The sequence below is a fragment of the Micropterus dolomieu genome, linkage group LG05 (genome assembly GCF_021292245.1).
Source record: "Micropterus dolomieu isolate WLL.071019.BEF.003 ecotype Adirondacks linkage group LG05, ASM2129224v1, whole genome shotgun sequence".
NCBI classification, from domain to species: domain Eukaryota; kingdom Metazoa; phylum Chordata; class Actinopteri; order Centrarchiformes; family Centrarchidae; genus Micropterus; species Micropterus dolomieu.
In genome coordinates, this window is record NC_060154.1 from 17113178 (window position 1) to 17132414 (window position 19237).

The window sequence follows — 19237 nt, forward strand, 5'->3', positions numbered from 1 at the left end:
CAGGAGAAACAGGTGTGAGGGAAAGCCAGACAAATAAATATGAAGTGAGCGATAGCCGATGTGTTCGTAAACAAGTCGCCTGGGCCGACTCAAATCGGACAACCTGTGGATACCTACTAACCTTGTAGGCAGTAGTCAAACTTGTAGAGGTCGCTGTCCTCATGCTGCTTACGACAGATAACCCGGTAGTGGGTGATGTTGCCATTGGGACTGGTGGGAGGCTTCCACTTCAGGAGGATCTTGGAGGAGGAGACAGCATGGGAGATGGGGTCCAGAGGCACAGAAGGCTCTGAGGAGGGTGGAGGAAGTAAGTGAGAAATTAGTTATGACTGGATTGGTATTGTATAAACATAGGTCGCTTTCAGATTGACTTGCCCTATGGGAAAAAATGCAGTCCCTCATTCATGTGAATGGAGCCAGTCCGGCGACGCAGAGGGGTGTCTATTACACATCTCACAGGTACCTTAAGCAACACGCCCCCATTATTGCAGCGCCTTACAATGTCTTAAGGCATCGATATTTTCAGTCTGATTGCTGCTATGTAATAAACATTATCAGAATTGCGTAAGCGTATTTCCTGAAATGCTGTTCTCTGAACAAAGTCCTAACATCAGTTTATAACGTGCAGCACAACACCTGTAGTAGATTTAAAATTTTATAAATTAATCACTCGATCAGTTCATCAAAGTGAACTATCCGATTATCATTGCCTGAAGGTAACTTGTGCTGTTTTTGACTGCCTGTTTATTTTGCACATTTACATGCATGTGTGTAGCGGTGATGTGATCCATATTAAAATGAAAACTGTTTCAGTCATTCCCACTGATTGACAGCTGGTGGCGATAACAACCGAAAAAACATGTTGATGCCTGGGAAAATGTCGGGAGGAGCAAACAAATATAGATTTAAACAATGCAGTGTTGAAAATATGCAAAACATTTTACAAATTACTTATGGAGGAGGAAATGTGTTCAGCATGTTTGTTATGCCCCAAGGATGTACAAAATGTTTGGGTAAGAACGACTAAAGGGTACCTTTAAGAGTCAAAAGCAAAAAAAAAAAATGTGATTCCAAAATCCAAAACAAAGTACAAAGTCTTTAAAAACACATTTTCCTAACATGTTTTTTAAGTAGTGTAACTCACTGGAGGCATTGGTGCGGACGTAGATGATCTCACTCTTGGCTCCGTGAACTTGGTGCTCATCAGATGCAGACAGTTGGGTTTTGACCATAATAGCGTACTGGGTCCAGGGCTTTAATGGTCGGATCAGGTGCCCCGGATCATCAGCCTTCTTGCTATCGGTGGAACGGGGCGGAGGGTCAACATCAGCAATCGCCCAGCTGTTAGAGCCACACGCGTCCTGTCCATCAAACTCCGTCACGTTCTTAAATGGTCTGGAGCAGATGGCAAGAAAGAAGATCAGAAAAAAATGGATCAATAGGTAACAATGAACTGCGAGAACAATCAATGGCGCTCATTCAGCAAGGTAAGGCAATGCTGGGTGATTTTTATTTCTACAGTATATTATATTAATATAATATATATTATATAATAAATAAAATGCAAGAACATACAATGGATTTTGAGGCTCATTCTGTATTGTACTGGGAGTCAATGAAGTGATTTACTGGAGTAATGTGTTGGTTTTTATGTATGTGTGAGGACTGCTGCATTCTGAAAGAGCTGGAGCCTTCCTATTGTTTGTTTGGGTAATGCAGCAAAGGGAGGATTACAGTAATCTAACCTGGTTGACATGAATGCACAAACCAGCTTCCCAGAGTCAACTTGATATATAAATCGTTTTACGTGAGTCAAAACCATACTAGTTAGGTTACTGACATGACTTTCAAAGTTGAGTCCAAAATAACTCTGAGGTTAGTCTGAATTTGGTCACTGTAATCAAGCGACAGTGATTTTAGGTGTGAAAACCTTTCCTGTACCTCAGTATCTCAGTCTTACAAGTTTGCTTTTAGGACGAAGATCATCAGAGGACAGCTGTGTGTCATCCGCATGTGAATGACAGGATATGTTCAAATCAAAAAGGTCCAAGAATTGACCCTTGTGGAACCCCAGAGAAAATCTTAGTTTCAGCAGATTTAAAGCCACTGAGAAAAATGGGATGTCCTATCATTGATGTAGGAGGAAAACCAGTTAAGCACAGAACCTGTTAGACCAACAGAATCGGGTTATCTCTTTATGAAATTATAATTACTGACAGTATGAAAGGCAGCAGTGAGATCAAACAAGCCCAATAATAAACAGTACTTGGTGCTTTTTGTGACTAACTGCTATAATTTTATTTTGTAATCAACTTTGGTATGTTTTGTGCCACAGTGTGGAAAAACCCAGATACTTACGCCTCTTTGTAGAGAACCATAAAGCCCAGTAGGTCCCTAAAGTCTAAGGGCCAAAAGGGCTCCCACTTCAACATAATCATATTTGATGTGGTCTTGATCACGGTGAATTTCAGCAGCTTGGTCTCACCTAAAGGATGAAACGGACGATGCTCAGCACAGGGGTTTGGTAAAAGAGCTTTTGAGGTAAAGCCAATCACATTATAAAACCAAAGAAAAAAGCAGCATTTCTGCACAATATATCTTGTTCTGTTAAATCTGTCAAATATATCATATATCTGATGAGCATCTGCCGATATCAAATCCTATCTAATATTTATATTTTTCTGACAAAATGTAGCTGCAAAATGTGTGTTTAGCCTAAACAAGGACAATAAAATGAGTGAAACCAAACCGTTTCAGATATGTTTGCTAGGGGAAACGTTCTGCATTAGTAATATATAGCTAGATCAAAATCTTTCTTTTCTGTTTTTAGGTTTTGTATGTATTGCTGTACTGTTCTGTACATTTTCCTGAAAGAAGGCTCATTAACATAGGCTGTCTATACAGATACAGTATTATTCATTCTGCTGTTATGTGATCAAGCTGCTCAACAGTTAATTTACTGACAATAGTGTGACTTAGGAGTATGTTCCAGTGTTACCATACAGAATAGTATACTACAATACCTATAGCAAATAGATACGGATGGGTGAAAGATTAAAGAGTAATCCTGAATAAATAAACGGAGAAGGAAAACGAATGCAGATGCTTCCACACAGGTGCACTGCATGGCACAATTAAGATCCAATCTTGCTCTGTGGCAGGTATAAAAATTCCTGAGCTGAGTCTTAAGAGCTAAAGGTAACAGGAACAAAAATTATGTTTGTATTGCAAGCAAGCAAAAAAGTCTAGAGAGCAGATTTAGAATGATCCTGAACATTTTAAAATAAAGGTTGTCAATAAGGTGGTGAACATCAAAGGATATTCATAAGTCTGACATGCTTACAGGAGGCTTGGTCCCCGTTGGTGCGTAAAGCGATGTCATTCTTTTGGTTGCGCTCCTTGGTACCCGTTACCTCCTCCATCTTTTTGATTTCAGACATGCAAAGTTTGGAGTTGTAGTGGAAGAACATACGACCACGCTCGATGGTCAGGTTGTGCTTGGACCAATCCCACAGCTCACGCAGATTCTGGTTGTCCAGTGCATAGAAGGCGTGGATACTATGACAGACAGAGGGGTAGACAGATAAACATTGTTGCAGTGTTTATATAGTTTTTACTTATTTGTATTTTTTTTTTAAGTCTACATTTGTGTTCATTTCACATTTGCTTTGACAATGTAGAGGAGAGGAGAGCAGAGGACTTACTCTCCCTCAAGATGCTCCCCCCTAATGATGTGTAGTTTACGGAGGAAGGAGAGGGACACCAGGGCGTAGGCTCTGCGAACAGTCAGGTAGCCTGTGATCTCCTCAATCTGGCCCAAACTAGCCTCCAACTCAGCTGCAATGTTATCTGCAAGGTGATAGACATTTGGTCATATAGATGTACGTATGTATAGCCTACGTCACACAAACACACACATTTGAATGAGAAACACAGACTGAGAAATCTGAGCGATGGAAGGAGAAGGAGACACAGTGTGAGAACCAGAGCCTCTGCAGGGGGCAGAGCGGGTGGTGATGTGTAGTAGTACTCACTCCCTCCTCGAATCTTGATTATCATGTTGCCGTGGAGAACAGTGCAGCCTCTCAAAGCCTGGGCTGAAGTTACTGAGTCAATCGTTTTATTTCCGACACACAGTTTAGGACACAAGCCTGCACACGGCGAACAGGTCAACCTACACACAGAGAGACACACAGATTAGGACCATCAACATCTTGTGTGTCATTGTGTTTAGTGCAGCAACTGCAGGCTGAGAGGGTGGACGGTAGGTTACAACGTGTGTCATCTAACGTTCGGCCGTTTCATATTTTCTATTTATTTAACGGCCACGTATGTGCGAGAAAACAGCTGAATCTAACATTACAGACATCAGATCTGTGACTGTCTGCACAGTCTGTGAATCCTTTTAGTTATTTTCTTTGCCGCACACGAATGCAGGAATACATTTGATTATCATATTGCATTACTCAATATTGAAATAAATCCATTGCAACTAAAGCAAATGTAATAGTTATTAAAAGCACATCCTTTTTTGACTTTACTAAATATCAAATAAAGATGTAGTAGCAAGATGAATAAAATATGTATTATAGCAACTAATGCTACAGTGACAAAACTACTTAAATATCAACAAAAGTGAGTGTTTCATATAAAATGAGAGAAAAACAGACTGATGTATTCAGAGGTGAATCTGTATAATTATCTCAATTAATTTGATAACTCCCGTAATGAATAAACAGGATTTTAGGAGTGGAATTATATTTGGCCATCTCTCATCCACATCTGAGCCTCCTTCACTTCTTTAGCACTGGGGGATTGAGGAGATAACTTTCTCCTCCTTTGCGTCAATTACTTCTGTCGCATATACAACACGCACGCACGCACGCACAAATGCGCATGCAGAGCACAATCGCAGACAACAAAAACAACATGACTGAAACACCAGCTGCAGTTCCCAATAGGCATTCCTCTGTTTTGCTCTCTCTCGGCTCTATGAGTGGCGTCCTCTCCCTGGAAACATGCGCTTATGCACGTAATCACATACACACGTACGCTGAGCAACGAGGCCTTCATAGTGCTGCCTTTCAGGAAATTCATTCACAAAAGGCAGGCCTTGTCTAGCGAGCAGCCGGTACGCGCCACACAGAGAAAAGAGACCCGACGCTTCATTCACAAATGAGCACGTTTTTTTTTTTTTTTGGGAAGCTCTCTCAAAAGAACATAATCCCTCTCTTTAATTCAGCTTCAAGGCTTGACATCCACTAACCACAAAGATCTGCCTTAGACGTAAACCAAGCGATTTTTGTTTGTTCCGTTAACATATCACCACTGAATGAACGCTTCCTCTACCCAAAAATGTATGTTTAGAGGGGTCTCTGATGTGAGGTGGCTGTGCAACAGAAACAAAGACATTTCGTCAAAATGTTCTGTTTTCTTGAAAAACACATGCACAAATCAGGAGAGGGCAGGCGATGACACCGTTTCACTAGAATGGATTTTGAAGCAGAACTATCAGGGTTCACTAAAAATAGACAATAACATCAAAAAGCAGCCTTAATAAGCACCTTTTCAAAGCAGCCCCTGTGCGAGGGGAGCAGCTAACAAAGGATGCTGTTGTTCACCGCGGGGACCACGCAAGCTCTGCATGAACTGCCATTTGTAAGCTCACCCTGTTTTAATTCTCTGTTTATGCAACTCTTATTATAATCCCCTTCTCCAGAAAGCACACACGTCTTACCCGAATCGTGCGTCTAACTACCCCCGCAAGTTAGGCCGATGGCTCCACATAGATGCCATTTACTATAGTGACATGAAACGCTGAGTCCCAGGAGTGCTGTTCTGGTCCTTGTCTGGCTTATTCTATCCACCCTGAGAGCGCCAAATGACCCATTACACACCTGGCTTCTCCTAGTTTCCATCTTATCATTTACATCAATCAGAGGTTAAATCATTGTTTCCCCCTCTATGACTTCTGAGTGAGTGGAAAAACATTGTAATGATCTCTCCAAAACAACAGTGAGGAGAAAAACTAAATCTATGTTTTGTTTCTCTCGCTTGTTCTCCCACATGGAAAATCGTATATTAAGCTTCGCAAAAGTAATGCTCTAGTTGCAGAGTAGAAAGAATGTTTTGGGCCGTTTTACTGAAAAACACCGACACACAGGCAGACAGGCTGGGTCCAACGGCAGCTCTTAAAGGGGCAGTGTTTATCTGTCCGGCTGAACTCTGTGACTCGGACTCCAGGGTCTGCTAAAACCATCTAGAACAGACGCTGCAGCTGACGCTCGGGTTTGGTTTTGGACCCAGGCCTGGTGGAATTAGACCAAGTGCACTCACACACGCTGCTCTAGTACTGTGCTGTCAAAGCATCCGGGAAAGATGAGCAAACTAAGCACCGACATAGAAAAAATTTATCCTAATGAAGGATACATTTTTTACAAGTATTTGTAAAAACACCTAAAACTGTTCACGTGTCAGAGTTATTAGACAGTTTGATCTTATTGTGACATCTGGTTCCTCAAAATATTGTAGTCGATCTTGTATTTCTTGTACTTATATTACAGATACTTACATTTGCATAATATTAATAAAGGGAGGTAAGACTTTACAAATCAGTTTAATGGCGTCACAGAAAAATGATGCAAACCTTTTGGGTCTACATTACCCCTACTCCAGAACATCTCTACTCTTTGTCAATCCTTATTGGTGGGTGGGTGGGTGTGTGTGTGTGTGTGTACACGCATATATACAAAGTCGCCTGCCTAACTGTCTGAACGCGCGCGTCTGTGTGTGTGTGTGTGTGTGTGTGTCTGTCTGGGTCTAGGTTTGATGACGCTTGCTCTTGCTATAACCAAACCACAGAAGCAAAACAGACACACTGAGTCCCTGATGTTGAAACTGCAACAGAATCCCAACGAAGAAAAAAAAAAAACGAAGAAAAATCTTATGCACACGTACATACTATACATAAGCACAAATATAAACATGCACACAAAGGACGCCATTCTGCCCCATGCCTCAGGGTGTATGACCAAGACTTAAAGCACTGTTCTTTTCTGTTTAATCAGATGATAATCCCTGCAGGCTGGCAGCATGCAAGGGAAAGTCAATCTCTTAACACACAGACACACAATACATTTGGAGAAAGTCATGTTGTGTTGAAATTAACTATTTCCACTGGGTGTGCTAAAAGCTCTGTGCATGTGTGCGTTATTTACCAAATAAACATGTCTATATATACATAAACACCTCTCTCTATCTGGACACAGTGGACATTTCCCCTCGAGCCTGCACCTGGAAAAAGTAATCTGGGAACGAGCTAATGTAGTCACAAACACGTTCTGCACACACGAGCACTCAAATGCAAGTATGCAATCGCGCACACACACGTATAAGAAAAAACACGCACATGCACGTACACACCCATCAGTCATCCGCCCACCTGTGGCTTCAAGCGACGCAGGCATCTCCAGCACACAACCTGCTCTTATTAGAACGAACTCGGAGAAATACACCTCTCTGTGCTTCTTTTTCCACTCACTGTCTTTCTGTCATTAATGTCTTTATTTGTCTTTACACCAACTAAATGTGGTCTCTTACTCAGTAAAAGACTTCTGCTATAGCTTAAAGACAGAAGATTACAACTGCTTGGTGTGTGACTAGGCAATATAGCAATGTTTTTAAATTAACTAGCAGCTCCATCTAGAGCTGTTTTGTCAGATTTGCCTAATCACAGATGGACAGCAGGGGTTTTTACATCCATCACAATTCTACTGGAACATATTTTATCCTCATTGCCCAAACCTGTGTGCGTGTTTTGAAAGCATGCAAACTGAAGAGGTTTCAAAACACATACTTGCCTCAAAACAAATATGTATCCTCATCATTTAGCAACAGCTACTGCTACTAAATGAGCAGGCCACTGATGAGCCTTTGTCCCCGTTTACTACAAGTAAGAATGCTAAATAAGGTCATGCCCTTGCTTGTTGCACGTGCAGACAAAAGCTGTGTGCTAAACAGGAGTAGGTGAGGTCCAGACAGTGATTTGTTATTTTTTTGGAGGTTGCTGTCTCATTCGAGGCACCCGCACTGGCTGACACTTTTATCAGGGGCAATTTACAATAAGATAAGAGGTTCAGTGTTTTACAGGGATTTGGACCTTTGATCTTTCACCTGTGTGACTCTTTTAACCAGCTTCAACACTGAGCTGTACTGCTACTACAGACGGCCTATATGGCCAAGGATTCTTTGTGCAGCCATAAATATCAACATCCCCGTCAGTGTACATGTTTGTTAACCTAACTGGGTTTAAAGGGATCCACCAAATCCCTCACTATCAATAAACAGTTCTTTTTACTAATTTCCTATTATATCACATGACATAATAACTCAACCGAACTAAGTTAACAGGTCGCAGACAGGCAGTAAAGTTGAGCCTATGGAATAATCCTTTCAATAGGAAAATAATTGGCTATTTGGCGACTCAGACACATTATTTCACTCCAGTGCACCTTTGCACACTGTTTCCAAAATAATCAACACTTTGGCATGATCAGAAACAATGCTCGATGCACCATCAAATCCATCTTAAGTAAATGATGTTTATGCATTTAATCTGCACATGAAAATGTCAAAACTGCTGTGGATAACTGTTCTTTTCAGTCAGTTTCTTGTCAGTTTGGTAATGCTCTGACTTGATGCAGCTGTGTAATCACTGAGAACAGAATATGATGCAGGCTGTGAAAACACCAGGGACTGGGAGATTAGAGGACACATGTACTTACTTATGCAATAATATAGTCTAATGCCTATATGGCAACTTTGTATTTGGTGCTACTGAGTTAACGTTAAATATCTTTGACAAAGAGGCAAACAGGGAACCAAGTGATGTTTAGCCTTTTTCTTTGCTCCTCAACAACCTGTTAACAAAAGTTAACTTCATCAGCCTAGCTGCTTCTCAGAGGAGAGGAGTGTGCAAATGTTACTGAATGCACCGAGTGACCACAATGCACTTGTTGTGCTGCACAGAAGGAAGATTTGTTGTGGGTGACAATCCCGATCATGTAATGATGTAAAGGCCATAATTAATACAGTAGTGTTTATGGTGGCATTAAGAGTGTGTGTGTGTGTGTGTGTGTGTGTGTGTGTCTCAGACGTACGTAGTGGAGTTGATAGTGGTGTATCCAGAAGGGCACTCTGGAATACAGGCCCCGTTGTGGATGACGTATTCATAGCAGCCCATCTCTCGGTCCTGGTTCAACTTCTTAGTCTGCTTACACTGGTGGTGGAGCTCCTGGATTTAAAAACAAGGCAAGTTTGTGCACCAGTTTACAGTGTTCACATTTATGCTAAATAGGGGTGTGACGAGACACTTAGCTCATGAGACAAGACGAAACACAATACTGGGTGAACGAGATCGAACGAGACAAGATTTTAACTTTAACGCTATTTTTTAAGAAATCTTCAATGCCGAATTTTGAGCATTAAACACAAATGTTAACTTCAGCGATAAACTTCTGATAATAAATGCAGCTCACAGTCCCAAACAGAGCAAGTTAGCGCTTCAGTTTTTAGATGTTTATATTGGAAAACTCTACCAGGTACGTTACCACTCGGTTACAAACTGGCTGCAACTCAAAGTGTGACAGAGTTCATTTGATTACTATGACGCATACGTGTCACATCAGCTCGGTGGAGATGATATGTGAAGTGAGTCGACACTAAGTTCTACATTTGTTTTTCACTGCGTGAGAAAATTGATGTGTGGCGTGACAGCATGTGAAAAGCTTCAATTTGTGTGAGTCTCCTGTTGAGAAATATCATCCCGTTTTAATCTTGTCACAACCCTTGCGCTAATTCTTTTACGAGTTAACTATAAGAATACCAGTTATTACTAACCTGGCAGAAGGAGAAGCTGACGCAGCGCCAGCCCCTGAAGACATAGTATCCAGGAGGACACTTCTCCACGCAGGTATTCCCATGCTGGAGGTTCCTGCAGGCCACACAGCTACTTGCATTTCCTGGCTCAGAACAGCCACCCAGGCACTGGTCATTGCAGCACTGGCCCTGGAGGCTACATGCACCATGCTTACATTTATCCAAGCACACTGAGGAAAAGCAGAAGGAAAAGAAGGAAAGAGGTAGTTAACATCAGGTTTCATACACATGGAGTCATGTTTTATTTTGGCCCCCACTAGTATCACCATAAAGATTGTGTTTATAACCACTCCTGGTTTAAAATGGCATTTGGAAACGAGCGGGAGAGCAGTGGGACTTATCCAAAGTTCACAAAAATACACAGATACCCTTGAGAAGCAACAATAACAAAATACCAAATATAAACAGCACGGAGCTGAATGTAGGCAGGGGTTTTTCTCTGTCTCAGTCACTCCATCTCGCATTTAAAGGCTCACAAAACATTAAAACCAGAAGGAGCAGTGAGTGCAGTGGTCAAAATGGCCACCAAGTGCTGTATGCTCTGATCTGAGAGCAGCGAGGGAACCACATGCATGTTAGGTGTGTAAGTACACACACACACACGAACATGGCTGCATGAGCTATAAACAGGTGTTCTCAGCAAGGCTGCTGTGGTTGCTCAAAGAGAAAATGGGAATGATGTACTGCCATCAGAAGGAATAGAAACCTGCTGAAAGCTGGAAAACTTTCAACCCTCACAAAAAGATCAAACAAATGTAAATGATAATTTGCAGGCAAACTTGCAACTGGACAACCACCAATTGCCAACCTAGCATCCACGAGGGAGCGGGTGTCCACAGTTTACGTCCGTTGGCCAACAGCGGCAGCCTGGGGCACCATGAAAACAACCTTAATTGCTAATAGGCTGAACATCATACGTCACTGGCTCATGTCAGGTTTCATTCGACCTATTGGGGAAACAGCATTCAGTGAAAGAGCCTGAGTGTCAGTTGTGATTGAATTAGCAATTGGGTGTGAACTGTGCCCTGTAACGATCTAATAAACTAGCTACCTTGTCTGAGGGCCAGTAGAGACTCATTAGATCTCGCCTTAAACCAGGCAGTGACCTTTTTTTCCAACTGCACATCCTGACCGTGTGCAAATAGGATAGGAAATCACCATAAGTCATGGGTTGGTAAGAGTTTACTGAGGCTGTTGCATCAACTTTGGCAGGTAAAAGAAGGTCAGCAGATGTTAGACAACTAGGGGCTGTACATAACGATTATTTTTCAAGTCGATTCATCTAACAATTATTTTTTCGATTAGTCGATTAACCTAATGACTAATTTAGTGTATTCTAAAGAAAAAAGTTGCCTATTACTCCATTAACATACCAATTTATCAAAAATAAATATCAAAAACATGTCTAATCAATAATATTTCATTCATCCTGATGAAGCACATTGGAATGATGACAATAGCAGCATATCATAAAATGAATCAAATTTCCTCTTCACTGATGTGTTGTGATAATAAAAATAACAGACATTAATTGGGCTACTTTACTTAAAACTTTAAATGTTTCTGACATGGATTTATTTCAATACTGAGTAATGCAGTATCATAATCAAATGTATTTCTGCATTAATGTGCGGCAAAGAAAATAAGTGAAACGACTCAGACTGTGCAGACAGTCACGGATTGTCATAGGTAATGTTAAGTTATGTTATGCGACACACGGTGTAAGGTTACGTGACCATGACAGCAGCGGGGCAGAAACTACTTTGAACATGAAGGCGATGAAGAAATACTTAGAAAATACATTTTAACGGAATAACGTTACGTGTCCTCGTGCGAAAGTAAACCATAAGTAAACACGATTTGCGGTGCTGCAGTCAGTGCTCCGGGATACTTTCGCTTGACATATTCGTGGACAGCAGTTGTGCTGCAGTGAAGCTAACGTTATTTCTAATTCACAGAGCTCACGGAGCAGCACGTTGTTGAGTGTCTGTCTAAAATACTCCCAAACGTTAGACGATCGAAGGCGCGGTCTTGTAGCTGGAGATTTTCCGGGGGAATCCCACTAACACCGGATGCAGCGACGCTACGACGCACATAATGTATTTTAGATTTACCATCCACTCGCGCCTTTAGAGTTTCTTGTGCCGGTGTTCTATCGATTTATGCTACCCATCGAGATGTGCTACTTAGCGGTTCTATTACCCACAAGCGTGGTTTGTTTCCACGCCCATAAATCTGTGCAACCTTGCTGTTGGGAATGCCGTCGAGAAAGTGGCTGATCGTCTGTAACATCAAAAAATCATTATTAGTCTATTAGAATACCTACCCCTGATATCTTAAATAAAGATGGCATAATATAGTATTTCAACATACTCCCCATCTCCGTACAGTACACATGGAGTGAGTAGTGCAATATAAAATGATTCTGTAATTGGAGCATTATTTGATAGGGGATATTAGTCTATCAGAATAGCTACCCCTGAAATGATGTTATAATATAATCAAAAAACAGAATATGTCATAATACTGTGAGAGCTATGTCTGAGAGTTATAAATTTATGGGATTGGAAAAGGTAACACATAAGGTAGCATCATTGCAGACGATCAGCCACTGTCTCGACTGCATGCCCAACAGCAAGGTTGCACAGATTTATGGGCGTAGAAACAGACCACGCTTGTGGGTCACACGCATGCGCAGAACCGCTAAGTAGCACATATCGATAGTTAGCATAAATCGACAGAACACCGGCTTGACTCTTACTTTAGTTTAATTAAGTGCAGCAGTCTCCAGTGAACATGCTAAAAATACCACAAAAACAAATCAGTGTTTCAAACATCTATCCCTCCATTTACAACAGCAGAAGATCTAGGCCATATCTAACCTCTGACTGAGTTTCCTGTCCATGACCCTGTGTGTTAATCACCGTCTCACACCATGTTTCTCACTATACTGTCAGCTTTGATATCATGTGCTAATTGAACCAAAGAGCGTAGGGGCAAGAAGCCGATCTAGGTCAAATAACAAGCTACAAATATTTTATAAAGATTATTTGACTGTGGTCTCTTATATGTGAACATTTACAGCATCAAAGAAAGGAAGAATCTGCATTAGAGATTATTTTGATAAACTCTTGTGATATTTGCATCATCCTCACTACACACAAAGCTAAAATCAGAAAGATGGATCATTGTCGTGGTTCCCTAGCAGCTACACAATTGGAAGAAAGAACGTTTAGAGCAGGTCATCACACTGTTAGCTTAAAGTGCAACAGGGGCACTATATGCCAGTCTTTGTGGGATGCCACCTCTGTGAGAACATGACATGAGTTCTCACTACCAAGGATACAGCTAGGACCCCCCCGAACAGGAGGGCTGCCCATTGTGCTGCCTGCCTAAAGGCAGAGAGGACAGACGGTGTAGTGGCAGGGGGAGAGGATGGGTGGGATAAGAGGTTAAAGAAATTAACAATGACGAAAGGGACAGGGGGTAAAAACCGCAGAGAGGGAGGATGACTAATGTAGAAAAAACATCATCTCCGACCTTCTTGGGTAGTTCACGCAGGGGTCGCTCCACTACGTATTCCTTACTATGAGCTAGTAAACCCACCACTGCTCATAGTCGTCTCTGACCCAGAGAGAGAAATGCATAGCTCTCCTCCAGCCCTCCCCCCTCTCGTCTGTCTGCTGTGTGTGTACATGCTGTGACCACGGCATCACGTAACAGAGCAGGGAGGGCTGAGACAGCTCGCCGATCCAGTTCCAGCCGAAGGATCCATGCCAGAGTGCCGCTCCAGCCCCAGATCCACCCTCAGCCTCAGCCAATGTGTTTGCTGACTGGGGGAGGCAGCCATTCAATGGCCTCTTCCATGTCAGGGAGGAGAGACGCCCAGAGTTAACCCCGTCCCTGCTGGGGCAGACAGGGCAGACACGGCCAAGTAGCCAGCATGCCAGGGAACACGAATCCACTGCTGCTGCTTTGGGTGAATTAGACCGAGCTTAGAACGACTGGAGCTGGGCCAAAGCAAAGATAGGTAGAGCTAGTAAATCAGCTTTTGAACCGTACAATTAATCAATGCACTACCCTGGAATTTTATTTTCTCTTCCAGTTATTTTCTTTATTGATCCGAAGTATATTTACCATTTTCCTCTACCGATTCTATCTGATCCCAGCACAGTGGTCTCAGCAGTAGCATAACACCATTACTGCAGCCGCATTATTCCCCATTCTGCTCACGCTAGCGCTGGGCTACACCAGCTAGCTGCTATGCCAAACATGCTCCAGTCAGCTCCCTCATTCATTCATCCCCTCCTCCTCCTCCACTCTTCTCTATCCCTCCTATCCGCCACAGCCTCACCCTGCCCTGCACCACTATCTATCTCTCTATCTGCCTGCTTTTCTAGGCCACTCAGCCCCTCCCACTTTCATTCATACATCGCCTTGTGTTGTTTTCATACTGGCGGGGGGATTCAACAACAAGAGGAGGAGGAGCAGCAGGCAGTAGCATCCTGGAGAGCTTATCTCTCATTAAGCTAAACACACACACACACACACACACACACCTCACTGTGTCATTCAGTAATTTGCTTGCTACTTCCCTACACACACACACAGTTCCAGTAAGGGTTTTAAATGCAAAGCTTGATCAAAGGTGTGCTGTGTTTACCTTTCATTTGGCCATGGCAGTAAAGAACCCGGCTGCTCAGTCCCCAGGGAAGGAACATGGGAGAAGCTGAGTAGCCAATGGCGTGCAGCCACACACGGCAACACTTCCTGATCTTAACACATAAAACCTCCCCTTTAATTGGCAGTGTAGTCTACAAGCGAAGTGCTTGGAACAATAACAACACGTTTTTACCCCAGAGCCATTTACTCAGGAGAACACATGCACATCCACCGCCTTACACATACACACATTCTGCTGGATTCACGTTTACTATATTTGGCTACGGTGGGAGTCCTAAGCTTCAAAAGCGTTGCTATAAATGCCCCGAGTGATCTGATGTAAGACATTCGCCCTGAGAGAGTAGAAAAGAGACATGTGGCGGGGAGAGGATTGCTGAGAGAGAGAAAGTGATACGGTCATCAGTAGCGTCTATATACATTCAAGCAAGCACAAACATGGACAAACCCAAATGCACATGCTAAGTCTGTTTGTGTTCACAGTGATGGTCAAAAGTAACAGAGGAGGGAGAGTAGAGGTAAAAGACAGAGAGGGAGAAAGATGGAGGGAAGGGTTACTTTAATCTAGCAATTGGCCCTCACGGGAGATTTTAATATACGTTATCTTAACTTTGAACTACCCATCTGTATATAGATCAAAAAAGCCCTTTCCCTTATTATAAGCTCCACCCTTTCCATAACTTGTTTAGTGGTCAAAGTCAGAACTGCATGTTATTAGTGATGTCTTCATCACACTCCAGAACACCACTAGCTATATATTAGTATTTAAAATCCACCAAGACCCAAATAAAACTGAAGGATTGATATGGGACTGCTAGCTGCTGAAAAGCTGACGCTGAGCTGCATTGCTGGATGAACAACCGTGAGTTAAAAACTGCACTGCTTGAAAAGCTGGGAGCAGGACTGTATTGCTTCATGTATGGCTGGGAACAGCTTTGCTGGCTTAACTTTGTATGAAAGGAGCAGCTGAATAAAGAGTTGGAATAAAGAGAGCAATATATAATGTAATTTGTTGTATTAATAACTATTCAAATCAATAGTAACTAGTGAGATGAGATCCCTTTTCTTTTATGACAAACATTGTTAGCCTCAGTGCTAAATATGTAAAGTTCACAGTCTCATTGGAGTATAATTGGCTCTCCTGCTATTTTACATAAATATTTTATATCATACCTTTTACTTTTTTTTAATGGATGTGAATATTTTTTATCAGTGTAATTCAGTGCACGCTGGCAGTATTTGTGATATATTACACTACACTTTTACTGTTTTATGTGCACTTCTCAACACGTGCAAACTTTCTCCAACCTGTATTAAAAGGATGAAAAGAGGAGTGAACAATGTCATGCACCTTCCATTCCCTCTGCAACAGCCACTCCCTCTCCGGGTTACTGACCCACAGATAAAGAGCCGCCATTAAGTAAACAACTTTCCAAACAGAGGAACCTGAGAGGTGTCTATGAATTTACTCATGCGTACTTGCAAATATCAAAATATTTCACAGCGGTTACAAAGCTGTGTGGAGGGAAGGGGTAATTGATATGATGACAAAGGGAAGCCGACAGACAAACATCCCAAAGCAAAAAGATCATAGACACCCTCTTAAGTGCAAACACGGCGGACACAGGTGCAGGTATGTGCAGTTAGCGAAAAATGACCATATTTGAGTAATTCTATTTCATGTTACATGTGTGAGTGTGTGTGAATGTCAAACCAGACATCCGCTATTAGATGGTTATCAGAGATCGTCAATTTATATCACCCAAATATCCAGCCCAGAAACAAGATTGTGCCATGTGATGACAGCAACACTCCTGAAAGAATTTCCTGGGAATTGGTGCCAATCAGTGTTTCCTCAGAAGTGGCTCCGTGTATCACTACTGATAAATGAAGTAATTACAGAGATAACAGTCAGGAATAACAAGCTGAAAGTGGAGTATCACTGCATCTCCTCCCATTCTATCAGCTCTATTTGTATATGTGGAGCTGTCACCAGGACAATGACTACCATGACACTCCGTGGCGTCTCTTTGCGGAGCGTGTATGACTCACACAATGAGGCCTGAATCCAAAATCGTAAATGTTTGGACAAGACATTAATGCATGTCCACATGGTCTAATGCAGACCAGCTTTGTGCGGGGACTCATCTCATCACTCAGTAATGAGATTGGATTGGTTTACTATGCCGAGATGTTTACTGCTCTGTTTCACGTCAGCAGGTCACGATGGCTTTATCGACCACATTGTATATTGTAGGTGATAACACACAGACACGGGCAGACAACCGCCAATGTCAAACAGCACGCTGTACCTCATTAAGAATTTGAAAACAATACGCTTGTTTTTTTTGCCAAGCTTGTTCTGGATGATGTTATTAAAGCAAACATGCATCTCTTTTTAAATTGTAAGCTGTTACTACTGCTGATTTTAGGGCACTGTTTATGTATTTATTTAATTTATTTATTTATTTGCATTAACTTATTATTACTATGTATTATCTTTTTACCTACTTCTAGAGAAGCCATATGAAATTTCATTATATCAGAGAATAATGACAATAAAGATCATTCGTTCATTCATTTCACAAGAACCTCCAATATTAAAGTATAAATTCTTACATAAAAAAGTGACATTCAGGGAGGGAAAAGGCTAAGCACCCTGACAGCAGATTTACCATTGTTTCAAAGTATCTGTGTACGTGTGTGTCCTATTGGTTAAATGACCCAGACTAAATTGAGTTACTGATGGTTGGAATTGGCTGAAAGAGAACAGGGCTCGTCTCTCTCCCACACAAACACACACAGCTCATGCAGTGGTCTTCATTTAGTGTTGCTCCTTTTAACTCCAAGCCAGCAAACCTCCCTCTCCCACAAACTCAATGACCTGCTCTTTGTAAGCAGGGTCACTGTGGTGAAAACGTCACGTTTGTGGGCAAATTTACAAATAAAAATGGAAACATGACACAACAAGGTTGTGATTCAATTTGCTTGTTGGGGAACACAGACTTTTTTAGCTGGTTTCTGCTTTGTTTGCAGGTTTTATGTGTCACTAATAACATTATTATTCATAGAGATATCACAGTACAGAGGCTTTTTTCCCTCTCTGTCACACACATATGCACACAATCACACCCTGTCCACATATCTCACCTGCCTCAACACGTCGTTACACTTACATAAACAGTAGCTTTCAGTCACCCATCTTAAAGAAACAAGGCCTGTTCATGTTTGTAACAAAGCTGAAAGTGTGCACAATCTAAAATGGAATCCTCTTCTTCATTGCTGCCAACAGTCATTAAAATGACACGACTTAATCACTTTGTCATATGATATTTAAAAATAGACATGCCATAACAAGCCAACAGTACTCCACGAGAACCTGGATGGTTGTTATGAACAGAACCTGTTACTAAACCCGCAGTGTCTTAATAATAAGCACACATGCTCTTTATCACGTGTCTTGCTTATGGAGTCAGGCACATTCTCATCTAGCAGCTTCCAACTATAAATCACTTTCTACTACTGCTGCTGCTGCTTCTATTGTCCAAGAGGTTGCTTACTTTGCTCAAGGACAACAGCAGTTGCTGAGGGAGAAGCAGCCTTTTTTTAACCCAATTTAGGGAAGCCAAACTTACTGTCTTTACTGTTGCATGATCCAAACCAGCAACATTCGGATTGCAAGCAAGCAACCTTCTTTGATCTCTATCCTGCCGCTGCCCCGTTCAATCAAATCAAGCAATCTTCTTCTATATGTAAGTTTTTTGTCGACAGCTGCTCTAGATGTTAAGTCTCATTGTAGGGTCAACAGGCAAGCATGAACTGATACACATACACGAACACACACAGACATGTGGACAAACAAAATGAAAGGGTGCATCTGGCTTAATGAGCATGGTCTTGCTTTTTCCTTTGTCTGCCTGTTCATTGATTTCCTTGTCTGTGTCTTCCTGTGTGCCGGCCAGCCCTGCTAGCCCATCTTGTTACCATGGAGATGAGTCCAGACATAGACTGTCTGCAGTAATTAGCCGCATGCTCCCAACAGGCATTTTCTTAGATTCACCTCTAGTCATCATTTGTGTCTTGTCTTTTCATTGTAAAACCACACTCTCTCCATCTCTGTCCCTTTAAGCTTTGCTCTCCTCTCACCTCTCCCCGACTTATTCCCCTCTGTTGCCTCCTCCTCTGCTCCTCCTCATGACCCTCCTCTGCCCGTTTCCCTTCTCTTCCTTTCCCACCCAGCCATAGTGTCTAGCCCCAGGTGACAAATCAGCTCCTCTAGAAAGCCACGGCCACTAGATCTCATTACAGACGCTCAGGATGGAGCTACAATCAATACATCCCACTGATGGTCCTCCTCTCTCTCCTCCAGCAGATCCGTCTTTACTACCCTCCCCTCCTCACCCCTCCTTCTGTTACATCCCTCTGTTTACTGCCACATTTATGCCCTCGTTCCTCCTTACCCCGCCATGTCCCTTCTTTTCCTCCCTCCTCCGTGCCACATCTCATCACACTGCCACCAGCTGCAGCATTTGCTGCTGGCTGCGGTTTTCCTGACATCTAGAAACTCGCATGAAATACACACGCACAAACAAAGACAAGATGCGGCCACATACACATACAT

The 19237-nt window shown here is 42.2% G+C and overlaps 1 protein-coding gene across 3 annotated transcripts in view; it reads right to left on the reverse strand.

The window, feature by feature from the left end:
* insrb (insulin receptor b) overlaps positions 1 to 19237 on the reverse strand; it is a 115276-nt gene that overhangs the window by 17007 nt on the left and 79032 nt on the right. For all 3 annotated transcript variants that reach the window (XM_046048816.1, XM_046048815.1, XM_046048817.1), the window contains 8 exons: positions 9898 to 10106; positions 9159 to 9292; positions 4035 to 4174; positions 3705 to 3849; positions 3344 to 3558; positions 2359 to 2485; positions 1145 to 1395; positions 122 to 289 (listed from right to left, as the gene is read on the reverse strand). In XM_046048816.1, coding sequence (XP_045904772.1) covers positions 122 to 289; positions 1145 to 1395; positions 2359 to 2485; positions 3344 to 3558; positions 3705 to 3849; positions 4035 to 4174; positions 9159 to 9292; positions 9898 to 10106 — 1389 coding nt within the window. The remainder of the gene's footprint in view (positions 1 to 121; positions 290 to 1144; positions 1396 to 2358; positions 2486 to 3343; positions 3559 to 3704; positions 3850 to 4034; positions 4175 to 9158; positions 9293 to 9897; positions 10107 to 19237) is intronic.